Source organism: Apteryx mantelli, chromosome 2, assembly GCF_036417845.1.
Source record: "Apteryx mantelli isolate bAptMan1 chromosome 2, bAptMan1.hap1, whole genome shotgun sequence".
NCBI classification, from domain to species: Eukaryota; Metazoa; Chordata; class Aves; order Apterygiformes; family Apterygidae; genus Apteryx; species Apteryx mantelli.
The window spans coordinates 110,283,368-110,310,951 of record NC_089979.1 but is presented as its reverse complement, the minus strand read 5'-3'; the positions used below and the strand labels follow the sequence as shown (position 1 = coordinate 110,310,951).

The 27,584-nt window shown below is 41.8% G+C and overlaps 1 protein-coding gene across 1 annotated transcript; it reads right to left on the bottom strand.

Moving 5' to 3' along the window:
* Window positions 1-21,605: 21,605 nt before the first annotated feature.
* Window positions 21,606-24,965, bottom strand: LOC106495252 (uncharacterized). Its single transcript, XM_067292176.1, is given in 4 exon segments — window positions 21,606-21,866; window positions 21,961-22,017; window positions 22,020-22,142; window positions 23,043-24,965. Coding segments are annotated over 4 exon segments (2,364 nt in total).
* Window positions 24,966-27,584: the final 2,619 nt, after the last annotated feature.

Below are 27,584 nucleotides of genomic sequence, written 5' to 3'. Positions count from 1 at the left end.
AATCAGTCAGCAACCATGATCTGCTCCTTTCGGGGACACACCTTGAAACAGTTACAAAATGTTGGAATAGCTCCTTTTACTCACTCATTGGATTCCAATAACATTTAAATATGTCACGTAGGGGAGCAGATCACTGAAGGTGACATTTCAGTAGTGTTCTCAGATACCATCCACTGAAATGAAAGAATGGTTAACAATGTGCAAACGGGGAAAATGTTAACCTTTTATTCCCACCACAAATGCTTCCTCCAGCAGAATTTTTTTGGAAAAATGCCACTGTTGTGTCCCTATCACCAATGCATCATAATTGAAAAAAAAAAAAATCCCACCCACTGGACGAACTCCCTTAAGGGGAGCATCTTTGTCCATCTGGACAGAGTTGCCTCCCAGCACAGGCGGTGTTTGGTACGTGGAGAGAGGCAGGTATTCCAGGGCTGCAGTTCCCATTTGGGCTTACTTGGACTACAAGCCCCAGGACAGCAGAGCAAAGGAAAGTAATAAATAAAAAGAAATCCTCTGAGGGGAAAATATGAGCCCTGACATAGTAAGAAATCATTATAGTGTAAGCATGCACTCATTTTATTACTGTTTTTAATAAACAAACAATTAATAATAAATAATTACTCATTCAATTGTTTTTCTTCAGATACAAAAAAATATCATTCCATTGCTCAAGGCAAGATGCTGTTATTGCTAGGTCTTTTTCTTTTGTAAGAGACTATTACCTTACCATATCTTTTATTTGTTCTTACAGCTTTTGAAAGTTGTGGTATGTATACTGACTGAAAAACTTAAAATAGCTTTCAAGTGAAAAAAGAAACCAAGCAAGAAATACAGGAATAAAAGGGGTTTTTGATAAGTAGGTGGTGACATGTTCCAAAATTCCTAGATTTATATTTGTTGAAGAGTAAATGAGGGTGAGTAACAGCAATGTGTTACTCTGAAGCTCAGTGAAAAAGGGTGCAAACGCTTTGGCACAGGAAAAGTTATGCCTCAAGGGAGATTTATGGGAAGGCAGAAGGGGAAAAGCACAAATTCAGACATGTACTATGTGCCTCAAGGGCCACAACAGGCTGAAGAAAAATTCATCCAACTGGCCTTTTTAGTTACATTTCCTTCCTCCCCAGAAGTCTTCCACTTTCTCTCTCTTGTTTTCAATAACTTTATCTGCCTTCTTACCATCCAGCATCTATGTTTCCTTTCACACTTTCAAGCCTGATGAGTCTCTCTGTAATGGTGTGGTTGCCCAAATGTCTGCACTGCCATTCAATTAACATAGGGTTAAAGGTGGAGATTCACATCATTTTCCTGTGCTATGGAAGATATTTACATTTTTATTTGCCTTTGTTTAAAAATGAATTTTTGAAGGGCATAACTTTACTTTTTTTTTTTTTAAACAAATCTTCCTAGATGTTTCTTTTGCTTCTTTGACACATAAAAATTTCTTAATTAAGCAAGGCATAGCTCCTATCAGGTGTTTCACAGATATGGATCTAGGTCCAAGTATCACAGAAATAAGAAAAACATCAAACATCGGTGCAGCTGACTATGAGAAAAAATATTCTTGGCATGCATTGCAGGTTGGTAGAGGGAAGAAAAGTGTTCTGCTTATACAGACATTTCTTATGTTTTACCCATGCAAAAAGCTCTTCCCTACTCGTGAATGTCTAAAATACTTCTCTCCCTTTCTCCTACAAGACAGGGTAGGTATACTATCTACAGCTGTTATGAAAATATAGGTTTCTTTCTACTTTTCCCCAAACTTGACAATTGCTTTTTGTAAAGTGAATGGTAGCTCTCAGGGAATGAGCTCTGCACACCACCCTGGGGACCGAATGCTACAGAAGCATCAGTGCCACATGCAGCAATCAGCTGGATTTGATGAAACTGGGCATCTCGACAGGCACAAACCAGGAGCACTGGAGAAGAAAGCAGGAGGGAGAGGATGCTACCCAGAAATTTCATGCCATTAGAAAGATGGGACTACTCCTTTGCCAGTGGGAAACAACATATGTCAGTGACCATGGTATGATCTGGCTGTCAGATTTTAAAACCATTTCTTTTTATATAAGAAAAGAGTTATTCCTGGAATTGTTAGGACCTTCAGAAATGTACTGCCACTCATTTTTTCTTCCCTCAGGCTCAGGTAATAGTCTCATCTGGGCAGTTTAATAAGTCTAAATGAGTTTTTATTTGTTTGGTAAATGACTCCTAAGAAAAGGGCCATAAACAAGATGAACGAGTACAGTTGAAGAAACTACAAGTCACATACAATCCACTGTCACACAAACTCACCGTAACAGAGACTTTTCCCAAAACAAAGCAAGTCTAAAATGGCATGTGAATTTCTGCAGGCCCTTTAGCCTAGGGTGAAACTCCCTGTCTTGTGCTGGACTAAACAAATGTGCAAAAATGCCTTAATTTGTGAACCGCATATTTGTCAAATGTGTGGGTAATAAAAAGTTGCTACTGTTAAAGAAGGGGAAAAGAAACGAAGGATTTTTTTTATTAGCATTTCAAAGAGAAAGAAAATTTGCAGATCTTGGACACTTACTGTCCTGCAGGCCAAAATATCCTGTGTAGTCACAGCTCATAGAAATGATTACAGTACTTTTCTGCACTCATATGCCAAAGACCGATCCTCAGTCAGCATTAGCCAGACACCCAGACATAGAGTCTCTTATCTAATATCATGAATCATGCTTGAATAAATCCTTTTCATCTGGTCATTATAGGAGGTAAAGACATTCAACAGGGGCACAAAGCAAAGCTAACATTCACAGTACAGTAGTAAAATATATTTAGAAATAGTTTCCTGCCTTTAGGCAGACAAAGGATTTGTTTTTCCAACACCATCCATGGACAGCTAATGCAGAGCTGAGTTTCACTAGCTGTGGCTGTTTTTGACTGTTCACATGCTTTTATTCAAGCCAGAGTTTTGAATATCACATTTTCCTGACCCCCAGTTCACTTAGAATATGCTTATTATGATGGCACTTGTTTTGCTTCTGGTGTAATCACAGGTGTTGTGAGAAGGGCTGCACTCCTCTCAGAGGTAAGCCCACAAGCATTTAAGACTGCTTGAAGATCGTTGCCTCAAGGTATAAGTGGAGGGTGACTGCCAAATGGCCTCAGATGGAGCTGCCCGCAGATGGGGACGACTGCGTCAAGTCTTTCCTTAGCACTTGCAACCCAACAGGCGAGATCGAAGCGCCAAACTTGTCACGGTAACAAAGAAAGCAGAGATCTTGTGTACTGACAGGGTGAATCTCAGAACATGATGCAGAAAGCCCTATTACCTGGTGTTCTGGGGCAGCTAGAGAGAAGTTTACTGCAATAATCAGGACCTCCTGGATAATTTTTTCACTTTGTCACTAAACATCAATGAAGCTTCTTTATCAGACTGTTGTCTCTTGATTTTGAGATTATGGGTTAATTCTCTTTCCTCTCAATCTCTTGATACAGGGATGAAAACATGGAAACCTAGTTTTCACTGAAGACTCACCTTCTGAAATTTTTATAGCTATATCCAGCAGTATGCATCAGCACTGCTCAGTCATCCCCCGAACCCCCCCCCCCCACACCTTTGGATAGAACCTCAATTTAGGCACCGAAACAGCTATCAGTCTGTGGAAACATTAGCTCTGAAATACCTTTAGGCTGTGTGTCTCTATATAACTTTTCCTGGAGAATTTCGTGACTTGCAACTTGATCCATGGGTCTTGCACAGGAATGAGCTTTTTCGAATGTCTTAGGCTGTGCATAGAGTGCACAGTCAAGTCATACAGCCTGGGGATCCCCTCTGGTAATATTTAAAGGCAAATGTGTATGTTACTGGGACCTGATGAATGTAGCCAGTGCCTGGCTTGCTAAAGCTCGTGGAATAAACTCTGGAAAAGACATCTTTAGAGAAGGCTTCTATGACTGTGGCTTATTATCCTGCCATGGATGCTCATGATTACTAAAATAATGTAAAATGTAATTCTTTTAGTTCAAAACTATTTGAAAACTAGCAGTGTAAACTTTCCAACTTTGGATGCACTATTAATAGTAACGTTTTTGTTAAGCTGGTGAACTGAGGGTCAGTTTCCCATTTGAGCTTGTATTTTGTTTTGGCACTTCCAGAAAATTAGGAGCTGCCTTCTTGCTGATAATTGGCAAGTGCTGATACCATATTGTAGTAACTATCATCACACCCATTCTGGGCCTATCTTTAATTTTTTTCAGAAAACACAACAGATGTTTTGAGAAGAAAGTCAAGTTCTAACAAATGGTTAAAGGAGAATGAAACTTTTGGAATATTGTTCTTTTTATAATATGTGACTTTTAATTTGTAACTGTTATTTTGATCATCTCCATTAGGTCAATGGAAGGGAAAAGAGTTATGCAAACCCTCCAACTCACTGTTTTGTTGTCGTACTGGGGATATGGCATTTTTATCTTTAGGAATCAGGAGGAAAGGGTTGTGTTCTCATGTTAAAGAACATAATGAGGCTCATGGGAAATGCGGCTCTGCTAACTTTCATTACTATTTACCTTTGAGTCATTCTTAATTTCCTGATTTTAGCAAGGTTTGAAAACATCACACGAGTTGTCGTAAACTGTAAACAAAATTTCACACATGCTCACATGTAATACATACGTTCGTACATTTTAGAATTACAGGCGAGACATAGTGAAAACACACACATTCATGTATATGTATTTTCTTACATCATCCGGTAAGTAATTTTGTTGTTTTAAAGAATGCCAAACAGCTACAGGACACAAGCTTTTGATATATCTGTGCAAACACCTTTAGATATTCTTGCAGATAATACTGGATGCATAAAACTAAGATTAAAATAGAAAGTAGTTTGCTGAAGATTTGATTTTTCCTTCTTAGAAGGCAACAGAGCAGGATTTCTGTTTTTGAAATACTAGCAAAAAGCTAGGCACGAATGAACTTTGTACTGAGGTAAGAGGAGCTTGAAATCCGATTTCCATAGAAAGCAACAAACAGAAGCTAGGAAACTCTGTACATAGTGATTGATGAGGACAATCCTGTTCCCATAGAACAAGCTAGAAAAAAAAAAAAAAAAAAAAAAAACGGAACTAGGACCTGAAAAATGACTGAACCAGAGAAATGGTGGGTTTGAGTACAGACAAGAATTGAAGATACAATAGGGACTGCTGATTTTTAATACTTTTTGTTGAGAGCACCATTTCTAAGGAAGAACAACCCAGCAATAAAACTCTCACTGTGGCCAAGAACAGCTTTATATTATACACACACTTCAGAAACACATACACACAGTCCCTGAACCTGCTTTACGTGATCTTTATGACTCTGAACAACAGTCCATGTTAGCATGACTTTTACTCTGCCAGACGCTTATGTTCATTTGACCTTTTGGGGACATTCATGCTAAGTCCGGATACCAAAAAAATGTGATTTAAGTTTGGTGCAGAGCTCTGCACGTCTCATCTAGTCATCTGAAGGAAGACATGGTGAAGGCAGGCGTGGAACAAAGGCAGCCTAACCAAGAAGGCTGAGTGGCATCAGCTTCAGGTGGAAAATGGGTCCAAAAATAAGGCCAATATATACATCCTAAAAACATGAGTTGGCATATTTGGGGCTGAAAACCTAAAGGCTGATCCATATATCTGCATCTAGGTACACACCAAGTTTGCAGTGGTTTAGAATAACATAGGACATTGCTGAAATAGCTTTAAAGGGCTCTGCAGTATCAGAGCAACATATCAATGGCATAACACAGCTGTGACTAGAGGGGCTTTTCCTGATGCTAGTATATCAGACTTGCTCTTTAAAAAAGGCAAATGGAATGCAAAGAATATTTGAAAGGGATCCATATGCTATCACAACAAGAAAAACATATCACCAGTGCACCAACCTTGGAGGGAGGTAAAAATTAACTAAAAGTATTTAGTCACATTTGTTGATTTACAAAATGTTCTATTTAGATATCAGCAGGAAAATACTATTTATATTATGAATATATTACTGCGAGCCTAGAGCTGATATTTCAGTATAAATTTATATTATGTCATGTCTTACACTGGGAGATAAACAGTCATAGAAATGGTTAAGGAAAACAGATCAATGCATTTTATGAGGCTTGGGAATTTAATAAACCACAAGGTAAATATTGACAAGCAGCAGACAGGAGGAACAGGTTTGTAAAAAGATATAAAATTACTGTTCTAAGGTTCAAGAAACCTTGAAGTTTACTCATGGGTTGTACAAGATACGTTCTTGGCATACTCTCCTCCTGCTAAGTAAGGTCAACCATGCTTAAGCCATACAGAACTGAGATGACTTTTAATGTTCTTTTGAAGTAATACTGACATCTAGATGTAACCTCCTTACCCATACTGGCTGCTGCTAATCATTTATTATTTAGAAGACACGGTGAATCCAATCTGATTAGAACAAAAGCAAAGCATGCCATATTTGTAAAATATATCTGTAACTAAAGATTCAAATGTAGCCTCAGACATTTGCTACTTCAGAGGAAAAACTGAGCAACTTCAATTCCTCAATCTCACGGATCAGGGGAGGTTTGGGATACCATAATGTAGGGAATATCTGAGGGAAATTTCAAAGCAATTACATTGGTGGACTGGTTCCCACTTCATACTTACTATTTGTGAGAAAAGATACTACAGTGTACTACAAAAACACCTCTAGCAATTATAGGCCCTCCACCTTGGCATATATGTGCACAGAGATTGTGAAGTACTGAGAATACTCTTATCAGCAACCTTTCTTGTGAAGCAGGTAAGTACTTTTGTTCCTGTGTTACAGCTGGGGAACTGAGGACAAAGCTGTTCAGTTCTTTAAAAATATTTTGAGACAAAACTCCTAGAAAACTAAATGAGAATTAGGTACCAACATACTTCCAAAGATTTTGAGCCCACTTGCCTGCAGGGGTCTGTACAAGAGCAGAGATATATACCCACTTGCAAACTGAAACACCTGCCAATAGGCCATCTTTGAGCTGCTGAATTTTATTGGCAAGTTGTGAGTTTGGTGGATCCTGCGAAACTGGAGATTCATTTCAAGACTGAATTGTAAGATCTGTTATAGCTTCTCTAGCACCACAGTATGAACAACGTTCTCCTCCAGAAGACGACCATTCTCATTCCAGGCACATGCACTCTCCCTAAATAGGCACAGATCTAGATCTAGATGGGAGGAGGAAAAGGTTATGCTGATTTTTATAACCTTGACCCTTTATCTAAAGGGCACATAAGAGCTAAGCAAACTGCCCAGGACTTCTATTATGAAACTCTGACACCTGATCCCTTAATGAACCTTTGCATTTCTCACTTGTAATATGAAAATACCATTTAATTCTTCAATGCCTGCAGAAGCAACCCCAATTTGCATTGCTTAGTAGAGGGAATAGTGCACAAGCCCATCCACGGAATCCCGCACTGCTGGTGTGCTGAAGACAGGCTGAAAATGTGGCACCTTTACACAGAATACACTTGGTTCCTGTATATAAATATGAAATGCAACTGGCTATTAGGTTAGGTTTATTCATTCTAACTCATATGAGCAGTGAAGAACCCATGCATCTATGAAACAGTTTGCCAGACTTTAACAAAATGTTACCAAGTTCAGAACATATGACTTATGTTGCTTTAAGCCAGAAACAAGGCATATTGATTAGCTAATCCTAGGCTCAGTTTGAGTGGATAACAGTTAGAAAAACCTTCCTCACAGAGACTTGACACAGAAATTATCTAAAAAGCAAATATGGATCATTACGGCACAAATTATAAAATCACTTCAGGACAATGCAATGGCATGATTAATAACCAAGCAGGCACAGAATACAAGATCATTCTCAAAGTCCACCTAAAAGACATATTCCTTTAGATGTACAGCAGAGTTCAATGCAGCAGAAAAGGTAAGAAACATAACAGCAAAATTATACTACTGTTGAAAAGGAAGAAGAGCAAAATGCTGTGATGGTCTGAGTTTTACAGAATCTTGCTCTTCACTGCTCCGCAGCTCATGTAGTCCTGCACTGTTGCAAAATGGATGTAAAAATATTACAGCCACCATGAGGGGAATTATTCTGGATTGGTAGCACTATACAGAATCTGCAGATAACACTGGAGTTGCTGGAGAGGGAGAATTAATACACAAAATACTAGGAAGTCAAAGAAACTGCTGACTCTTTTTTAGTGCCTGAAGGATTGGGCAGTTCTGTAAATAAAAAAGAAATTCCCTGTTTCTAAGAAAAGGCGCAGTCAGCTTTGCTATGACTTCTTTAAAAGTAGCTTTGGCATTCGGTAGAAAGAGCCCACAAAATGGCACGATCCCTTCGGAGAGCCTGTGTGTCACGCTTGCTCTGTCTGTTGCGATTGCAATCTGTGCCCCCCTTGTTCACGCACTCTGACTATTTCTCAGCTGCAGTGGCAGCAGCAGCCTCATGGGCAGATTTCCTGCAAGTGCGGTTACACTCAGTGTGGGAACGTAGGATGCAAACAATGAGTGTTTAATAAGGGCTTACAAGGTTTTTTTTTTTTTTGAACTTGTGTTCATTTCATTGCTAATGCAATAATTGATTACAGTTCAAGTTGTATGCGGTCAAAATTCAAATAAACCTACAAAACACCTTTCTGGGAATTTACAAGGCAGCAGAGCAGCCAAAAATTTGAAGAAATAATCTCCAGTGTTTCTCAAGACAAACAAATGGCTTGCCCAAGGGTTGCTAAAGAATTGAGTGTAAGGCAAGGCAGAGCAGAGGCAGAAGTGGCTCAAAGCTGTGTTGAAACCAAGAGTGGGCTGTCTAATTCCAAACAATAATCTGCCCTCAGCCAGCTCATTTCTGTTATCTCCCATTTGGGGTGACCTCCTCCCGGCAGCAAGCATCCACAGTACAGTCTTCCCGTAAGCTGTCCATTTTCCAGACAAAGAAAGTGTATGTCTTCCATATTTCAGATTGAGAGGTAAGAGAGAGAATTAGTGACAGTGGAGGAACATAGCATCCATCTCCTCTCACTATTCACCAAGGCAGAACACCATGCAGAATATTCCAAGTATTGCACTGTATTAAGTGTAATGAACAAAATGTCATTTCAAACTACAGGGACAAAGGCAAGTTTCCTGGTTTTTAATTGATTTCTGGGATTTCTTTCTCCAACTTTCTGGATGGCTTCAGTGAAACTCTAAGGATTTTCTCCTTATTTTGGGTTTGTGATGGCTTCCCTCCTCCGTTTTAAGTGCCTCAAACAAAGTTCTTCAATCCTTTAGCTTCCTTTTCTCACGTAGAAGTATGAAATCATACAGAACACTGCAAATATGCATCTTTTCAGTAGTTTTTAAAATGAACAAGTTTCCCAGAAAGAGCAAGGGAGTATCTGCAGAAATTCTGTAGTGCTCTTTCTTGTGTTTTTTTTGGTTGCATTCAGTTATTTTAAGAATGCTTCTTTAGAGAAAGCTTGTCTCACAGGTTTTCCTGTCACCACCTCTTGTTAGTGTAGCAAGTAAGTTTGGTGACCACTGTTGAATGAACCAAGAATCACAATACTCAACAGGTAAATGTCCACATCACTAAAGGCACTGTTCTGACTGGCACTGACCAATCATTTGTTGGCAATCTCTGCAGAAAAAACCAGTAATATTTTAAGAAATAAAAACATGGTCTACCCAGAACACGGTTGAGAAACAAGGTTAGAGCAGCATAGAGAAGTTTGTATTTTTACTGTCAAGCTGCATCTCTTATTTGGATAAGGAAAAGGACAAAATCTCTGAGCCCAGCAGCTTCTAGGAAGACTGATTTCAATTGCTAAAAATATCACAGAATCACAGAATGGTTGAGGTTGGAAGGGACCTCTGGAGATCGTCTAGTCCAACCCCCCCTGCTCAAGCAGGGTCACCTAGAGCATGTTGCACAGGATCGTGTCCAGGCGTGTTTTGAATATCTCCAGAGAAGGAGACTCCACAACCTCTCTGGGCAACCTGTGCCAGTGCTCTGTCACCCTCACAGTGAAAAAGTTTTTCCTCATGTTCAGATGGAAGTGTCTGTGTTTCAGTTTGTGCCCGTTGCCTCGCGTCCTGTCGCTGGGCACCACTGAAAAAAGTCTGGCTCCATCTACACCCTCCTTAAGATATTTGTAAACATTAGTAAGATCCCCTCTCAGCCTTCTCTTCTCAAGGCTAAACAGGCCCACCTCTCTCAGTCTTTCCTCATAAGAGAGATACTCCAGTCCCCTAATCATCTTTGTAGCCCTTTGCTGGACTCTCTCCAGTAGTGCCACATCCCTCTTGTACTGGGGAGCCCAGAGCTGGACACAGCACTCTAGATGTGGCCTCCCCAGGGCTGAGTAGAGGGGGAGGATCACCTCCCTCGACCTGCTGGCAACACTCTTCCTGATGCACCCCAGGATACCACTGGCCTTCTTGGCCACAAGGGCACATTGCTGCCTCATGCTTAACTTGGTGTTCACCAGCACTCCCAGGTCCTTCTCCACAGAGCTGCTTTCCAGCAGGTCAACCCCCAACCTGTACTGGTGCAGGGGGTTATTCCTCCCTAGGTGCAGGACCCTGCACTTGCCTTTGTTGAACTTCACGAGGTTCCTCTCCGCCCACCTCTCCAGTCTGTCCAGGTCTCTCTGAATGGCAGCACAGCCCTCTGGTGTATCGGCCACTCCTCCCAGTTTGGTATCATCAGCAAACTTGCTGAGGGTGCACTCTGTCCCTTCATCCAGGTCATTGATGAAGAAGTTGAACAAGACTGGACCCAGTTCTGACCCCTGGGGGACACCGCTAGCTACAGGCCTCCAACTAGAATCTGCACCGCTGATCACAACTCTCTGAGCTCTGCCATTCAGCCAGTTCTCAAGCCACCTCACTGTCCACTCATCCAGCCCACACTTCCTGAGCTTGTCTATGAGGATGTTATGGGAGACAGTGTCAAAAGCCTTGCTGAAGTCAAGGGAGACAACATCCACTGCTCTCCCCTCATCTACCCAGGCAGTCATTCCATCATAGAAGGCTATCAGATTGGTTAAGCATGATTTCCCCTTGGTGAAGCCATGCTGACTACTCCTGATCACCTTCTTGTCCTCCACATGCTTGGAGATGGCCTCCAGGATGAGCTGCTCCATCACCTTTCCAGGGATGCAGGTGAGGCTGACTGGCCTGTAGTTCCCTGGGTCCTCCTTCTTGCCCTTCTTGAAGACTGGGGTGACATTGGCTTTCTTCCAGTCCTCAGGCACCTCTCCTGTCCTCTATGACCTTTCAAAGATGATGGAGAGTGGCCTAGCAATGACATCCGCCAGCTCCCTCAGCACTCGTGGGTGCATCCCATCAGGGCCCATGGATCTGTGGGTGCCAAGTTTGCTTAAATGATCTCTAACCCACTCCTCCTCCACCAAGGGAAAGTCTTCCTTTCTCCAGACTTTCTCTCTTGCCTCCAGGGTCCGGGGTTCCTGAGGGCTGGCCTGAGCAGTAAAGACTGAAGCAAAGAAGGCATTCAGTAACTCTGCCTTCTCTGCATCCTTTGTCACCAGGGCATCCACCCCATTCAGCAAAGGGCCCACATTTTCCCTAGTCTTCCTCTTGCTACTGATGTATTTGAAGAAGCCCTTCTTGTTGTCCTTGACATCTCTAGCCAGATTTAATTCCAAATGGGCCTTAGCCTTCCTCGTCACATCCCTGCATACTCTGACAATGTTTGTATAATCCTCCCAAGTGGCCTGTCCCCCTTTCCACTTTCTGTAGACTTCCTTCTTCTGGCTGAGTTTTGCCAGGAGCTCCTTGTTCATCCATGCAGGTCTCCTGCCTCCTTTGCTTGACTTTCTACTCATAGGGATGCACTGCTCTTGAGCCTGGAGGAAGTGATGCTTGAATATTAACCAGCTCTCTTGGAGCCCCCTTCCTTCTAGGGCCCTAACCCATGGGATTCCTCCAAGTAGGTCCCTGAAGAGGCCAAAGTTTGCTCTCCTGAAGTCCAGGTTTGCAATCCTACTCAGTGCCCTGCCTCCTCCTCACAGGATCCTGAACTCCACCATCTCATGGTCACTGCAGCCAAGGCTGCCCCTGACCTTCACATCTTCCACCAGTCCTTCTTTGTTTGTTAGTACGAGGTCCAGCAGCACACCTCTCCTTGTTGGTTCCTCCACCACCTGTGTCAAGAAGTTGTCACCAATGCTCTGCAGGAACCTCTGGGACTGTTTGTGCCTAGCTGTGTTGTCTTTCCAGCAGATATCGGGGTGGTTGAAGTCCCCCATGAGAACCAGGGCCTGGGATCGTGAGGCTACTTCCAGCTGTCTGTAGAAGGCCTCATTGACTTCCTCTTCCTGATCAGGTGGCCTGTAGTAAACACCCACAACAGTGTCACCCATGCTAGCCTGCCCTTTCATCCTTACCCACAAGCTCTCGACTCGCTCTTCATCCACCCCCAGGCACAGCTCAATACATTCCAGTTGCTCTCTCACATAAAGAGCAACTCCACCACCTCGCTTTCCTGGCCTGTCTTTCCTAAAAAGCACGTAGCCATCCATGACAGCACTCCAGTCATGCGAGCTATCCCACCATGTCTCTGTAATGGCAATGAGATCATGGCCCTGTGACCGCACACACATCTCTAGTTCTTCCTGTTTGTTCCCCATGCTGCGTGCATTGGTGTACAGGCATTTCAGGGAGGTGATCGAGCATGCAAGTTTCCCAGGAGGGATACAAGAGGATCCTCCATAGCCACATCCCATGTGGGCTTCCCTGGCTGCATTCACCTGCTGGAGGCATCCTGACTTGAGCTGTCTTTTGCCAACTACCCTGGCACTATAACTCTCCCCTTCCCCTTTCTTTCCTAGTTTAAAGCCCTCCTTACCAGGTTGGCCAACCTGTTGGCAAAGACCCGCGTGCCCCGCCTCGTGAGGCAGATCCCATCTCTCCCCATCAGTTGTCGATCTTCAAACAGGGTCCCATGGTCGTAGAAACCAAAACCCTGTTGCCAACACCAGTGGCACAGCCAGCCGTTAACTTGGAAAGTCCATCTCCTCCTCCTCTCATCCATCTCCCTCACTGGTAGAATCAAGTAGAAGATGACCTGGGCTCCCAGACCCTTGACCACCATGCCCAGAGCTCTGAAATCCTGCTTGATGGTCTCCAGTTTGCCCTTGGTGTCATTAGTGCCCACATGGAAGAGCAGCAGGGGGTAATAGTCTGAAGCGTGGACAAGTAATAACCCAAGTATGGAAATAATAATCCAAGTATGGAAAAATGTATTATCAAACAGTATCAAATGTTGTATCAAAATGTGTTAGGAGGATATTTTTCATCAGTTGTTTTGCTAGATGTGTTCTTTGCCTTAATACTGAGGTAATTCCACTGAAGTCAGCAAGTTCCTGCTAGTTCCTGATACAAACCTCCCTAGTCCTAGCAAAGGTGTGCTTCCATTTATGGTAATCAGCTTACCTTCTCAACTGCTTATATCCATGATGAGATGTTTTTCCTCATTTTCACCTCACTTGCATCTTCTGCCAGATCCTATGTTAAGGTCAAAAAATCTTGTGATTTGCATCCAGTTGCTGGAGGTTGCATTTGCGTGCCCTGGTCCCATGGAACCTGACAGGATGTTGATGTCAGTGGGTCCACACATCTAATAAGGACTTAATTTATATACTTTTATTAAATACTCAAATATTAGGGTAAGGTGAGCCAGGACAGATTTAACCCCCAAACTGGAAAATTTCTTTATGTAAAACCAGAATTGAAACCAATAATTTTTCTATGATCATTTTATCTTTTCAAAGATCATGGAAAAAAATCTTTTATTGTCATTCACCTACATACTCCACACCACTGAAACCATATGCTACTAATTCTACAACACGCAGAATTTTCTCATCTGCTTTTCCAGATGTTTCTTCTTAATGAGACATCCATCCGTTTCATTAGGCTTTTGTCAGGGAATTTTGCATTTCAATTAAATGAGAGTATCTGAAGCACTGCTCTAATATAACCATCATTCCCTTTGAGGTGTTCACAGTAAAGCCACTGCAGATCATTCTTGGTTTGCTCAGAAGCTGCAAGTGTCACTGGAGCTTCCACATTGCAAACTGGCTGTGCTGGCAAGAGAGACACTGGTGTTTCTGCACCCCCAGCTACAGGAGATGTAGGGAGTTGCAGATACCACCGCGTAGTCTCGTGGCCGCAGCTCAGCTCTGATCCACGAGGACATGGCAGGATCCCCGCGGAGACCCTGCCACCAGTCAGGGGGCTTCTCCCAGTGGCTTCTTCCTGTCAGCTCGCTGAGGGATGCTGCATGTGCCCTGTGACTCTGGGCCAGGTGGACGCCCACATGTCCTCTCTAGGGTCATAAAGGTTGCCGCTGCAGGGGACATGCAAGACAACTACAGCCAATACATACACATTTTATATAACAGATTGTCCTTGCCCATGACATTTTTGCTATACCTAAACCACCAAATAACGGATGGTAATGACAAAACCTTCTGCAAAATGAAGAAATCAGCTGATGTGGTAAAAGCACTGGTCCATAAGAGAACTCTTGATAATGAGGCCACGAAGAAAGAGCGCTTGGGTCATCCCATCAGACTACATCATACTCAGTGCATCATTACACCTGACATTTCATCTAACCTGTTTAATACCTCTACTGATAGTATGTTGGCCATGTTGCTCTGGATCAATTTCTCTCATCATTATTAGGCATTTTTTTCCCCTGCTGTTTAATCAAAGTTTGTCTCACCCTGGCCCTGGCAATGATTAAAGATCCTATAGCTATTTTAGCAGGAACACTAATTCTGTTGTTCTATTGAAATTTTAGTTTAGACATTAGAGTGCTGTGCTTACCTAACATACTCTTCTGCTTTCAAAAGAATACAGTGTTTTTGTCCTAGGTTGTGATGCAGAGTTTATTGTGTTGTTGATATAGAGATGCTGCCTTCTAAACTAAAGGAGAGCTATATAAATAATTCAAAGCGTACAGAAAAAAGTGCCTATCATACATTAAAGTTATTGCTGTCTGAAGAAAACCTGCAGAACAACACATTGCTAGATGGGAAACGCATGCCATGATCTGCCTACCTTAACACAGAAACTTTCAAAGAATTATATGGTGTGGATTAGAAAATGATTCATTTTTTCTTAGACTGAAAACCCTTTAGATTTAATGGAGTTTTTCTTTGTCATTGTCTAGAGGAACCCACAAACTAGACAGGGACTCTACTCATTCTCTTTTAATGTGGCGCCCCATCTGTGCTTACTGGTACAAGTACTTGGGAAGCAGGCTGAAAGTCCAGGAAATGGGGAAGGGGAAACAAATTTTTCCAAGAGGTGACACCAAACTGCTGTCTGAGGATCCTATGAAGAAAAAGGAAGGGACGCTCCCCCTCCCTCTTTCTTAGATTCCCCACTTAAAACCATTTTCTTATTTGTGGCACACAGAGTAAGTACTGGGAGGGAAGGACAAGCATTTGGCATGCAAACAGCTTCTGTGTAAAATCTGGGATGCTTCATGTGAGAAAATATTGCTTGATGCTCTCTCACTCCCAGCCTCTCCCCCAGCTCTCCCCTTCTTAGGAGTAAATAACTTACATGTTTGTGGCTTGAAAATGATTGGCTGAGTAATTCATTCTTGGCCAAGTAAAAATGATATAAGTATTTTAGATTAGTCCTAAACTGGACAAAGTGAAACTTTAGAATCATTTATATTTTAATCTAACCAGGTTTTTACAGTCTTGTTATAAAAAGCAAACAGCTGGCTGCAGTTCAGAGGGTTTCTGTGAAAGCCTTCTCAGCAATGCTATGCACCACTGTGAAATTCCATTCTCCATTGTGATTATGAGGTTTCAGACATCTGAGGTTGGCAGATTATTTATGATCTAAAGTAAAATTGGTCTCAAAAATGAGCCTTCAACAGAGCTCTGTTCATTTAACTCTTAATCCAAGATAGAAGATATCAAATCACAGACAAGAACATCAGAAGAAACAATGATACAGAATCCAGAAGTTATTTCCCCTTTGTTGTGGTAAGGAAAGATCATTTATATTTGATAATTCAACCACCAAGAGTGTTGACAGAGAGAGTCAATAATTCAGATCTACCCACCACGCTGGTGTCTAGTAGTCATGACTTCTTGGTGATGTCCTACTTCTTATATTAGCAGTAGTAGTTTATATTTTCCAGTGGTCAGTTAACATTGGTTTCTGATGCAACTTTCTCACTCATGAGATTAATTGCTACCCAGTAGAGTAGTCAAAATTGAATTGTTTCCATGATAAATTCCCCCACCCCTGAGATTACACATCACAACTGGAACTGTAAATTTATAACTACTAAATGCCAAAGTCAGCCAAAGTGGTTAAAAGTTCAGTGTTGTGGTCTCTGTTCTCACAGCAACATCCGTATCTAGCCCCAGGCTTTGCAATGCCACAGGAGGGACTCTGGCCAGGCATCTTGCAGACCCTCAAGAAAAGCCAGCCCTGTCAAGAACTACAGCTGGTTTAACAGAGCCTATCCACCTTCTTAGTAGGATTAGGCAATAATCCTTTTCCTCAGCGGTCACAGTTCATTTTTCTATCACAAACATGTTGCTGTCACTCTAGGATGCGGGATTACTGAGTCTCTGCGTCATGCAGCCTTCAAGACTAGACAAAGCACGTATCAGAAATGGTAACGACACCCAAAATGCAGCCATAACCTAAAATGGGGCAGTTTATATACCACCTTCCTGGCAGTTTAGTTTAACAGGCTCTGAGCTAGGATAAACTCTACTGCATCGGTAGGAACGGCTGCGGCTGTTTCAATTCACTCTGAATGGCTGAAGAAATAAATCCCATTTGATCCACTGGAAATCCACACACATGGAAAGCTGCTGTCCCTATGGACGAGGGAGGTTCCCAGAGCACAGGAGCCTAGCCAGTAACAATGGCAGGAGTTAGAGCCCATCAATGGAAGCAGAAAAAGAATATTAAAAGGGAAGGACTTTCTCAGGAAATTGAAGTATGAGATGTGCAAGAATATGTTATTACCAGGTCTATAAAAGTAAACAGAAGTCTTTAAAATGTGCTTAGCCTAACTTCCTTCCTAAAGTTTTGCCCTCAGTTTGGCCACCTCTAATTCACTGATCATGCAGGAAATGGTGGGACCCTACAGGCCACTTCATAAAACTAATACTGTGCAGCCTCTCAAGATCTGTATCTCCTGAATGCAAAAGATCAAAAGATTTTTTTTTTCCCCCCCCTTACAGAAATGAGGGGGCATGAAGACTATTCTTATTGTGCAGAAACACTTACCCTCTTTCTGGTGTAACAGTGATTCACAGACTGAGGCCAAAGAACCTTATTCCCATGATCATTGTATCTATTCTAAGATAAAAGCGATACCCAGAATTGAAATTTTCAGACTGGATCCCTTCCCCCCCCCACAACCAGATAGTGACAGACATCAGGGCAAGTAAGAGACCAACTTATTTTTCTGGCAACAGTACCCCTACCACATGCTGTTACTAGCAGTTCTTTCCTCAGATCACTGGTTATGGACAAGAGCTTCAAAGTTTTAACGTACTTATTTCACAGTGGAGGCCAGTGTCTACTTCTTCTGTCTCCTGTGCAACAGCTACTATTGCAGTGCTATTCCTATAGCTACCTTACTTTTTCCTCTTCTTCCATACATATTGTCTAACTCAGTACTGCTCCAACAGTCTTCATTTCCTCTACTAAGAAAGACATAATACCACAACTATCTAAAGCAAAATCAAAAGTGGTGCCTTACTATATTAATAAGGATGATTTGGCGGTGAATATTACAATTTTTTTGGTCTTCTCTCAGATCAGACTGCCTCAGCTTTCATCACAGGATGTCAGAAATCCAGATTTCTACCCAATGATTATACCAAGAGTACTTTTAATTTTTCTCTTTGAAGATAATTGTCTTTCATTGTGACTAACTATCTAGATGTTCTACACAGCCACATCACTGACTCTGGCCCCCTGAGAAGTGAAGCAAAACACTGCAGTTCTGACCAACAATGAGTAACATAAAGGAACTTTCAGTATTTTTTGGAACAACTATATGCTACATTTTCCTTACAATTTTCTCAGGGCAAACTGCAGTAATATATCCATGTACAACAGTGCCACCCAGCGTCAACATTTAAGAATACCATGCCACATGCACAATCTTTTGCCTCGGTTGTCCCCAGGCAGCAGATAGGCACTCACAAGCATCTACCTTCGGTTGCTGTGATTACGTGCAAAGCTGCTGCTGAAACACTCCCTTGTGTTTCTCTTTTGTCCAGCCGTCATCGCTCAGCGAGCACATACACTTTGGTCAAAACTGACTGATGGGTATATGAGACATTAATCCCCACACAGGGAGTAGATGGCAAGGAAGCTACCTTTCCTTCATGACACAAGAATGAGGAAGATCAGCTTCCTTGGCCTGGTATCTGCTTTCTCTAGTCCTTTTAAAATTACAAGATAAATGTCAGCCTGTGTCTAGGAATAAGGTGAACTAAGATATTACTGAACACAGGAAAAAATACATGGCTTCTGCTACATACTAGACATCACAGACCACAGACTGCTAGAGATTGTGACTCCTTGTGTTAAAATGGTTGTCTAGGAAAGCCAAACGCAGGGATTACTCGCCGGCCCTGAGCACCAAACTTACTGGCATTCCTTTCTACTAAAATGTCCAGGCCCAACTGAATACAGGACTTCTTAGGCATCCCATCTCTGGCATGAAAGCCAGTACCCTTAGCTAAGAAGGGCTTTGCAAATTTATACTGCCTTACAAGGAGCTGGCACATTTAACAGCAATAAGGAGTGCAAAGCACAGAGTGCATCAGATGTCTCACCTCTTTTAGGTGGGATCCAGGCAAAAAGTTGTCTTTTGAGAGTAGGTACCAGAACACCTGAGAGTTGTCACCAAAATTACCTCTTGCCAATGACTGCAAAGGATCCTTTCTCTTTTCTTATTTTCAAAAGAGTCTCCAGAGAGTGGTACCCAAGCTTTATAAACCAGCCCAGTGCTTAGGACACCTGCAAAAAAGTTGGATTTCAAGGCCTTCCACAGCCTAAGCTGATTCAAACCCACATCTTTGACTGCTCAGGGCACCTCTTGGTCATCCCTCCTGTTGAAGTTGAACGCTTAGTAGAAAGCAATTTCTGGGGCCTCTGATCCCTGCTCCCAGGGCTCTGTTTTGCATCCACAAACTTTCTGTTTCATAAACTTCCTTGGGAACAGGGACCAGATCCCAGAATTGTAACTTAACTCTCTCTTTCACACACACGCTCACATTTTTGGGCACATGCCCTCTGTGTTTAGGTAGAGTTACGCTCCCATTTCCACTTGCTTTTTCTGAGCATGTGACTCCTTATTCCTTTTGTGACAAGTCACCCAACCTCAAAAAAGAGGGAAGAAAACACTTTCTACAACTGGTGTGTGATTAGAATTCTCTCCCAGACTGTATGTTATAAATCCACCCAGTGAATGGAGGCAACTCCTCTCCATCTTTCATTTCCTGAACAAATGGTCTAATTGGTGTCTGTCCCACCTCCCTATCGCCTTCAGGCTGCAGGAAAGAGCTCCCGAAGCCAGAGCAGACATTTTGCAACAGGGCCTTCAGCACTGTTAAGAGCCCTGAACTACTCGGTAAAAGGAAATCAACCCCTGCTTTTGAAAGATGGGACCACAAAGGTGACAACAGTGACAACAGTTACAGCCAAGCCCTCTGATAGCTTTTCCTCCTTTTTAGCCCTAGTCTTTATGCTAAGGTGATTTTTGCTTATGCCCACAATGGGCATAATATGCATATCTTATATGCATAAATAAGCAAATCTTCTTCCTGCCTCTGAATAAAGATCAGATTTAACCTCTGCCATTATAAAAGATACATGTTGGGCAGGAGAGAGAAGTACCAAAGAGCATTCATTTCCTAAAGCTGTTTTCAGTGCTAGTTTTGAAGTGCCATTGTAATGCTAAACAACTTCCACTCTCAAAGGCAGCAGCAGAGAGCCTCAGGAGCTCACATTTAACACGCACAAGGATGAGACAAGAAAACATGCTCACTGGTAATTGCTATTACATATTTTCCATTTCTCCATATTTTTAAGAAGCCCTCCCTCAAACTTCTGTTACATAAATCAAAACATAAAGACATAGAAGTAGCTTTCTGTACATAGACAAAGCACACTGAATAAACTCCTTACTGCTCATAATACAGAGAAAAAGAACTCAGGTTAAGATTTCCTCCAACAGTGCCCCCAGATAAAACTGACAGTAGCTTATTTTACCTGTTTATTCCAACTGGGCTGGGTGGCAGCTCCTATCCAACCCTTTCAAAAGAAAAAAAGAGCTTCAGAAACTTCAGCCCAACCCAAGCACCTCTTAATTTCTCTCCCAGCTTCAAAACAGCAGAGCAAATCCTCTCTCTTCAAGTCCTCCTATTGCTAATATGCATCACCTGAAGGAGTCTCCTGCCACAATGAACCAGCAATTGCAGCATTTTTCCCCAGAGCTTCTGCTCTCCCATGTGGATTTGCGGGTTCTCAAAGTTCCCTTTTTTTAATTTGGGCTAGTGCATGTATAATCCACCCAAAAATATTTTCAGCCAACTTTTACAATATTTGGAATTTATCCTATAATTCTAATTCCTTGGGTCAAGTGATAAAAAAATCATCAATATAACTGTTGCAGAGGAAAGTTTGAAAACATGAGCCATTTTGACTAAAAGCTCAGAACTTAATTAAATAAACAGAGCAAAAAAAGAGAAAAACTTAAGTTTAATTATATTACAACTATCCCATGATTTTGAGGTTTTCTTTGCTTTAAAGGCTCAACTCACATTGTTCATTTTTTAATGCTTGCAGGCCTCAACAATTGATTTTGCCAAAAACATTTTAGGAGCAAATCTAGAGTCTGAGTGACAAGTTTTTGACACAATAAATACACCCTAAATGGCTGATAGCCATTGCCTGTAAAGGTGCTTCCTGACATCAAAATGTTCCCTGCTGCTGAGAGTGACTTGGACAAGCAGAATTCCTTTCATCAAGCTACCATATGTCAGAAGCAATATACCATTTAATTAGGTCTCTATGCCACAGATTCACTCTTCCATTTCTAATTCCCCATTAAATGCCCGCTCTTTCTCTTTAGCAATGATTCCCACCATTTATTTGTCTCAGAGGTCCCCCATTCTCATGACTAAAGAAGAATTAAGGGTGTCAAGTATGCACACAGAAGAAGAAATGAACACGCATGAGAACACAAAGATAGCATACAGCTAGTATATAATATCTTCTGTAGGTATTCAGACTGGTGAAGGAAACCCTGAATTCTCTGTCCCATTTAAGGACTAACTGACACAATTCTGGTCGATTGGGGCTCTTTTCAGAAAGCCATGTAACCTTGTATGTGGGTCAAAACATGGTATGGAAAGTGTTTCAATTATTTGCTTAAAAAATACATTTAAAAAAACCATAAAAAATCTGTATGTCTGCTTTCGAAATTTTACTTTAAAGGAAAGAGCACTTGCAGATGACCTCCAAAATGAGCTCAGTTCTTCAGCAAACATTTCTCCCTTGGTCTCTCACTGGGCCACACTTCTGAGAGCTACCCTGATTCAAAGAAGTCCCAAATGGACTTTGCAATTGGCCTCAGTGAGCCTTTTGGTTCATCTGTACTCCTCCCAGGACTTGGCCCTTCCTCCAGAACAGCTCTCTGACCTGCACTCTCTTCTTCTACTTCTTTATCCCAATCTCTCCCCTGCTGCAAAGAAGCCTTTGCCTGATCTTTTAGGTCTTTCTTCTGAGTTATTTCCAATTCTCCAGAGAACGTATTGCCGGGTGGCCCACATTCTTCTTTGGCATTTTTCTGAAATTGCACCTTTTCCTCAGAAAGGCTTTTTTCAGCTCTCTCCCATTGCACAGAGACTTTCTTCTTAAAGTTCCCTTGTCTTCCAACATACTGTTTCTGGGATGTCTCCAGTTGCTCCAGGGCTTTCTGAGCCCTCTTCTGTTCCTCCAGGGCTTTCTTCTGAGCTTCCTCTTGCTCATTCAGGAATTCTTTCTGAGCTCTCTCAAGTTCTTCTAGGGCCTTTTTTTGTGCTTTCTCCAGCTCTTCCAAGATTTTATGAGCTTTCTTTTGTTCCTGTAGGACTTCATTCTTGGCTCTCTCTTGTTCCTCTAGGGCTTGTTGCTGTGTTCTTGCAAGTTCTTCCAGGGTTTCCTGTGCTCTCTCTTGTTCTCTGGCAGCCCTCATTTGAGCTCTCTCCTGCTGCTCCACAGCTCTTCTCTGTGATCTCTGCAGTTCCTCTAGGGCCTTCTGAGCTCTCTTCTGTTCTTCTACTGCAGCCTTCTGAGCCCTTTCTTGCTCTTGTAGAGCCTTACTATGAGCATTCTCCAGTTCCTCCAGAGCATTTTTATGAGCCATCTCCAGGTCTTCCAGGGCCTTTTTTTGAGCTCTTGCTAGTTCCTCTTGGGCTTTCTCAACTCTCTCTTTTTCCTCCAAGAATTTCTTCTGAGCTCTCTCCTGTTCTTCCCTTCCTTGCTTCTGAATTTTTATCAGTTCTACTAGAGCCTGCTGTTGCGCTTTCTCCAATTTCTGTAGAGCCTTCAACTGGTTTCTCTCTTGTTCTTTTAACAATTTCTTCTGTGCCTTCTCCTGTTGCTCAAGAACTTTCCACAGGGCTTTCTCCTCTTCCTCTAGCCCCATCTGCTGAGTTTTAAACTGTTCTTCTAACTCTACCTGCAAAGCAATCAACTGTTGCTCAAGTTCCAGGTGCTGCACTGCTTCCTGAAGTGACTTTTGGACTAGATGCTCTTGTTGATCTGTCATCTCCTGTGGTGTGCTCTCCCGCTCAGCTAACATCTCCTGCTTGACTTGTATCTGTTCTTTCTCCATGGCCTCTTCCCAAGATTTGTCCTTCTCCTGAGAGCTGTCATGCTCCTCCAAGGCCACTTTATTAACTCCTTCCATATCTCTGGGGGCTTTCTTAGTTCTTATTCCTGGATCCTTTGGTTCTTTCTTCATCCATTCTGCTATATCCACAAAGTCATCTTCCCTTTGCTTTCTTTTCTGGACTTTTCTCTGAACGTCTGTTAACATGAAATTGGTGTCTTCAGCATAATCCAGCTGGGAGGCTAGCTCAAGGTTTCTGGCAGCCTTGTGCCAGTGACCCAAGAGCTGGAATGCTTTCCCTCGCCACTGGTAGGGCTGTGGAGAGTTAGGGTTGATTTTTATAGCTTTGTCACAGTCCCTAATGGCAGCTTTTGGTTTCCTCAACTTTACATAGACACTGGCCCGGTTCACATATAGGACTGCAAGTTGTGGATTCAGTCTGATGGCATCAGTGAGCAAGTCAACAGCTTTGTGAAGTTCACCTGCTCCCAGTGCATAAAAGGCTTCCTTTTTCTTTTCATTGGCCTGCTTCATCATACTGTTCGTTATCTTCAGGTTCTCATCTCCCATTTCCTGAAGATCTTCTTCATCCTCTTCAACCACTTGTTGATTTTCAGTATTGAGTTCACTGTCCTCCCTCTTTGGTTCTCCACTGGGCTTTTCCTGTCTTTCAGCTCTATGTGGAGCCTCCAGGTGAAACTTGTTCTCTTCACAGGCTTCCAGTGGATATTGCTTTTCCTCCTCAGATTCCCTAAAACAGTCATTATCAGGTTCCTGGGAGGTCCAAAAGTGAATCTGTTGGTGCTTTTTGAGATTCTGAAGATGAGCTTCTTCCCCTTCTTGAGAAGTCAGAAGCTGAACCTTCTCTTCTTCTGCCATGGATTTTCTCATCCTTGGCAATGCATTCATTGATTTCTTTGCCTGTTGCTCTTCCTCATACTTTCTTTGGTGTTTGGTGGTTTTCTGGACTTTTCTCTGAACCTCCTTCAACATGTCATTGGTATCTTCATCATAATCCAGCTGGCAGGCCAATGCAAGGTCCTTGGCAGCCTGCTGCCAGTGACCCAGGAGCCAATATGCTTTCCCTCTCCACTTGTAGGGCTGTGCAGAATCTGGGTTGATTTTTGTGGCTTTGTCACAGTCTCTAATGGCAGCATTTGGCTTTCGCAAACGTACAAACACACTGGCTCGGTTGGCATACAAAGTAGAAAGGCGCGGATTCAGTTTGATGGCATCAGTAAAGAGCTGAATAGCTCTTTGAAAGTTGCCTCTTCCTACTGCATCAAAAGCCTCCTTCTTCTTTTCATCAGCCTGCTTCATCATGTCACTAGTTACCTTCAAATTCTCATCTCCCATCTCTGGGGACTCATCTTCTTCTGGTTCGATAACCCCTTCATTATCTATCTCCAGCTCACTCTCAGCAATCTCCAGCTCTTCATTGGCCTCTCCCTCCCTCTCAAGTTTTGCCTGACCCTCAGAATCCAATTTGCAAGCCAAAGAAATGTTACAGGCTGCCTCTTTTAATTGTCCCAAAAGCTGAAGGGCTTTTCCTTGGAATTTATAGGCCTGTGCTGAATTAGGATTGAGTTTAATAGCTCTGTCAAGGTCACTAATGGCCACATTTGGCTTTTGCAGCTGCAAAAAGACACTGGCTCTGTTAATGTATGAGCTGGCAAGATATGGATTCAGTTTGATGACACTGGAGAGTAAATCAATTGCTTTCTGATTTTCACCTTTAGCTAGGAAATTAAGGGCCTCTCTTGTTTTTTCAGTAATCTGCTCCATCACCTCATCTGAGTTTTGTCCCCCCTTTTTTTGTGGATTATATGTTTGTGGCTCAGTCATCTCCTCTTTAGCAGATTCCAAACCATGCTCCTCCTCCTCAGATTCTCCTGGGAGCTGTTCTGTTGCCATAACTAGCTCCTTTCCATCTGTGTTGCTTGAAGAAGATGGTATGTAATTTTCTATACTTCCTATGGATTCTCGGAGAAAGCGACGATCCTCAGAATTTAGAAAAGGTTGGTCTAATTTTGCCAAGCCCTGATTCTCCCTATAAATCTTCCTTGAATGCATGGTGCTCTGGCCCAAAAAGGATGATATGGCACAGAATGTATTGTCATGGAAGGCAAAGGAAGAAGCACAAGAAGAAAGATGGTTTACCCTAGAGAGAGCTTTGATTACCAAGTTAGTGCCAGGTATACATGGCAAACTTCCCTCTTTTTCTTCCCTCCATTGTCTTGCTACTGGATCTACTTACAGGGTTAAAGACCAGTTGCAGGGTCCCAATGACTTCATAAACTATAAATAGATTTTGTCATTTCATATATTGTGTCATCACTGGAATCCTGAGATGGGTTCTTAAAGTTGTATCATGCAGTAAGCAGAAGTCCCCATAATATCTCTTCCTCTTCAGTTTATTTCACATCTTGTGTATCAGAGAGGCAGAGGTATGCGTGTGTGTGTGTGTGTGTGCATGTATGCTATGAGGATAAGACATAGTACCAGAAAGTCTATTCATTTGTTTCCACATTTAAACAAAATAATCTTTTCTTAGCTGTAACCAACACGAAGGCAATAACGGCTGGCTAACAATGTTATTTGGTCAAGTATTTTCCCTAATAAATGAAAAATGAAAACTAAATAGCTTATCCTGAAATGTGATATGGCTACGGGAAATAGGAAGACCAAAAACTGCACAGCAAAGTTGCATAGGTATCCTTTGTCAGGACATTTTCCAAAATTTTGTAAAACTGACTTTTTCTGAAGTTTATACATTTGCTTTTCAGAAATACCTTTATAGTTCCAAAGGTCACTGGCGGAACAATTTAGCTGCATCCAGAAAAGTCAAGAAATCTCCTTGACATACAAAAAAATTCTAGACTTATTAAAAAAATTCTCAAGTTAAGTCCTTGAACATCCTTACTTAACTTTTTCATATTAATTCGGGGCTGATGAGCCTCCTTTTTAGTTGGGCCTCCCTGGTCCATGTTGATTCTTGAAGTGGGTTTTGCTCTAAGGCATCCCATAGGTTCTAGCAGGCTGGGTTTGGACTGTACAGTGTTAAAGGAAGGCAATGACTCATATAGGCATATGGTTTTGCAAAGTTATTTTATGCTCCCATTCAGATAAAAAATATTGTTTCTTTTTTCATAGTTTCTAAGAAAAAAATCTGTTTATTCCTATCAATTTCAGTGGCTTAATATCTTGTCAGTGCTAATCAACACCCGAATCTCTATTGTTGTTCCTTCCTTTTTGCCCTTTCTTCTGATTTCTTGATGTGCTTTTTCCATTTTCTAGAACTTAAAGTCCTAGAATCCTCTTTCTTATCCCATGTTTATGTTCACACCCCACAGGACTGTATATCAAGTCCACACATCTTATTCTTGTGTTGAAAAAAACCACATGGACTCAAGGCATATGTTGCTTCTGCATACCTCAGTCCTTGAACTACCCTTCTTAAATTTGCTAACAGGTTAACTTAGAATTATGTTTGCACAATCTCTGCAAAATTGGTCGGTGCATGGAAGGCAAAAAACAACAAACCAAGAACAAAAATGAATGGACCATATGGACTCAAGAATTAATGCTGTTGCAACAGCAATTTGTTTAACCTGCCACATCTGCAAAACTGAAATAAAATACAGTTAACCAAAATATACCCAGCTACATCTCTGCCACTCAAAAAAGTAGACTAGGGCTGTCAATGTTCTGAGTGTAATAGTGCCATCTAGCGAGAGAAGAGGCTCAATGTGCTGACTACATTCTCTTACACGAACAATGCAATACCTTTTATATTTATTTATCTATTGAAAGGGTTGCATGAAAAAGTGCACTACAAATTCTGGAAAAGGAAATTTCTTCTCATGCTGCAACTTTTTTTTTACAGGCAAGAAGCACATGTTTTTTCAGGAACACTTAAATACTTTATCTGTATAGGAAGATTCTATTATCTCTTCTAGACTTGCCTATTATACATACATAAAATATCAGTGAAAACAGATGATGTTTCTTGTGGTATAATTTCAAAAAATGTTCAAAAAAACAGTTTTCACTGGTTTGCCTTCAAAAAGATATCTGACAACCAATTATAATGACAATCTGATCAGATAAAAGCAGATTTCAAATTTGATTTTGTTTCCCTAACTGTTGTTCTTGTGACTCAAAGAAAGCCTGTCCGGCCTTCAGTCTGTCTCTTAGGTATTCTTTTTATCCACAGGTTATGATCAGGCACTAAAAAATCTAGGATAATATGAAATATACATTTATGTACACAGGCAAACTCTCCTGGGCTGATATACCCATAGAAATCTAAGGGTGAAAGTTCCCCACCTTTCACACAGACCACGTCTGGAAAAAGCACGGAGGTACAGATGCCTTAATTGTCTGTAAAGACCCCAAATATATCATATTATTCTCTTTCCTGTAATGCCTTTGCACTGCTGCTTCTCACAGCACAAGGCACTCCACAGTCAGCTGAGCTAGCAAAGTGAGGAAAGGATCCTGGGGGGTAATGTAGAGAGATATCTTTTTTGGTACACAGGCATCACACAAAGGCTGCCCAACTGTACATGCACCTGAAGTCTGCTGAAGACTAAACATTTTCTGATAAAGTTCTCCTAGAATCTAGATTCATACCAGTGGGTGCAGGTACAATATTTGCACCCTTAACAGGGCCAAGCTGCTAGGCACCTG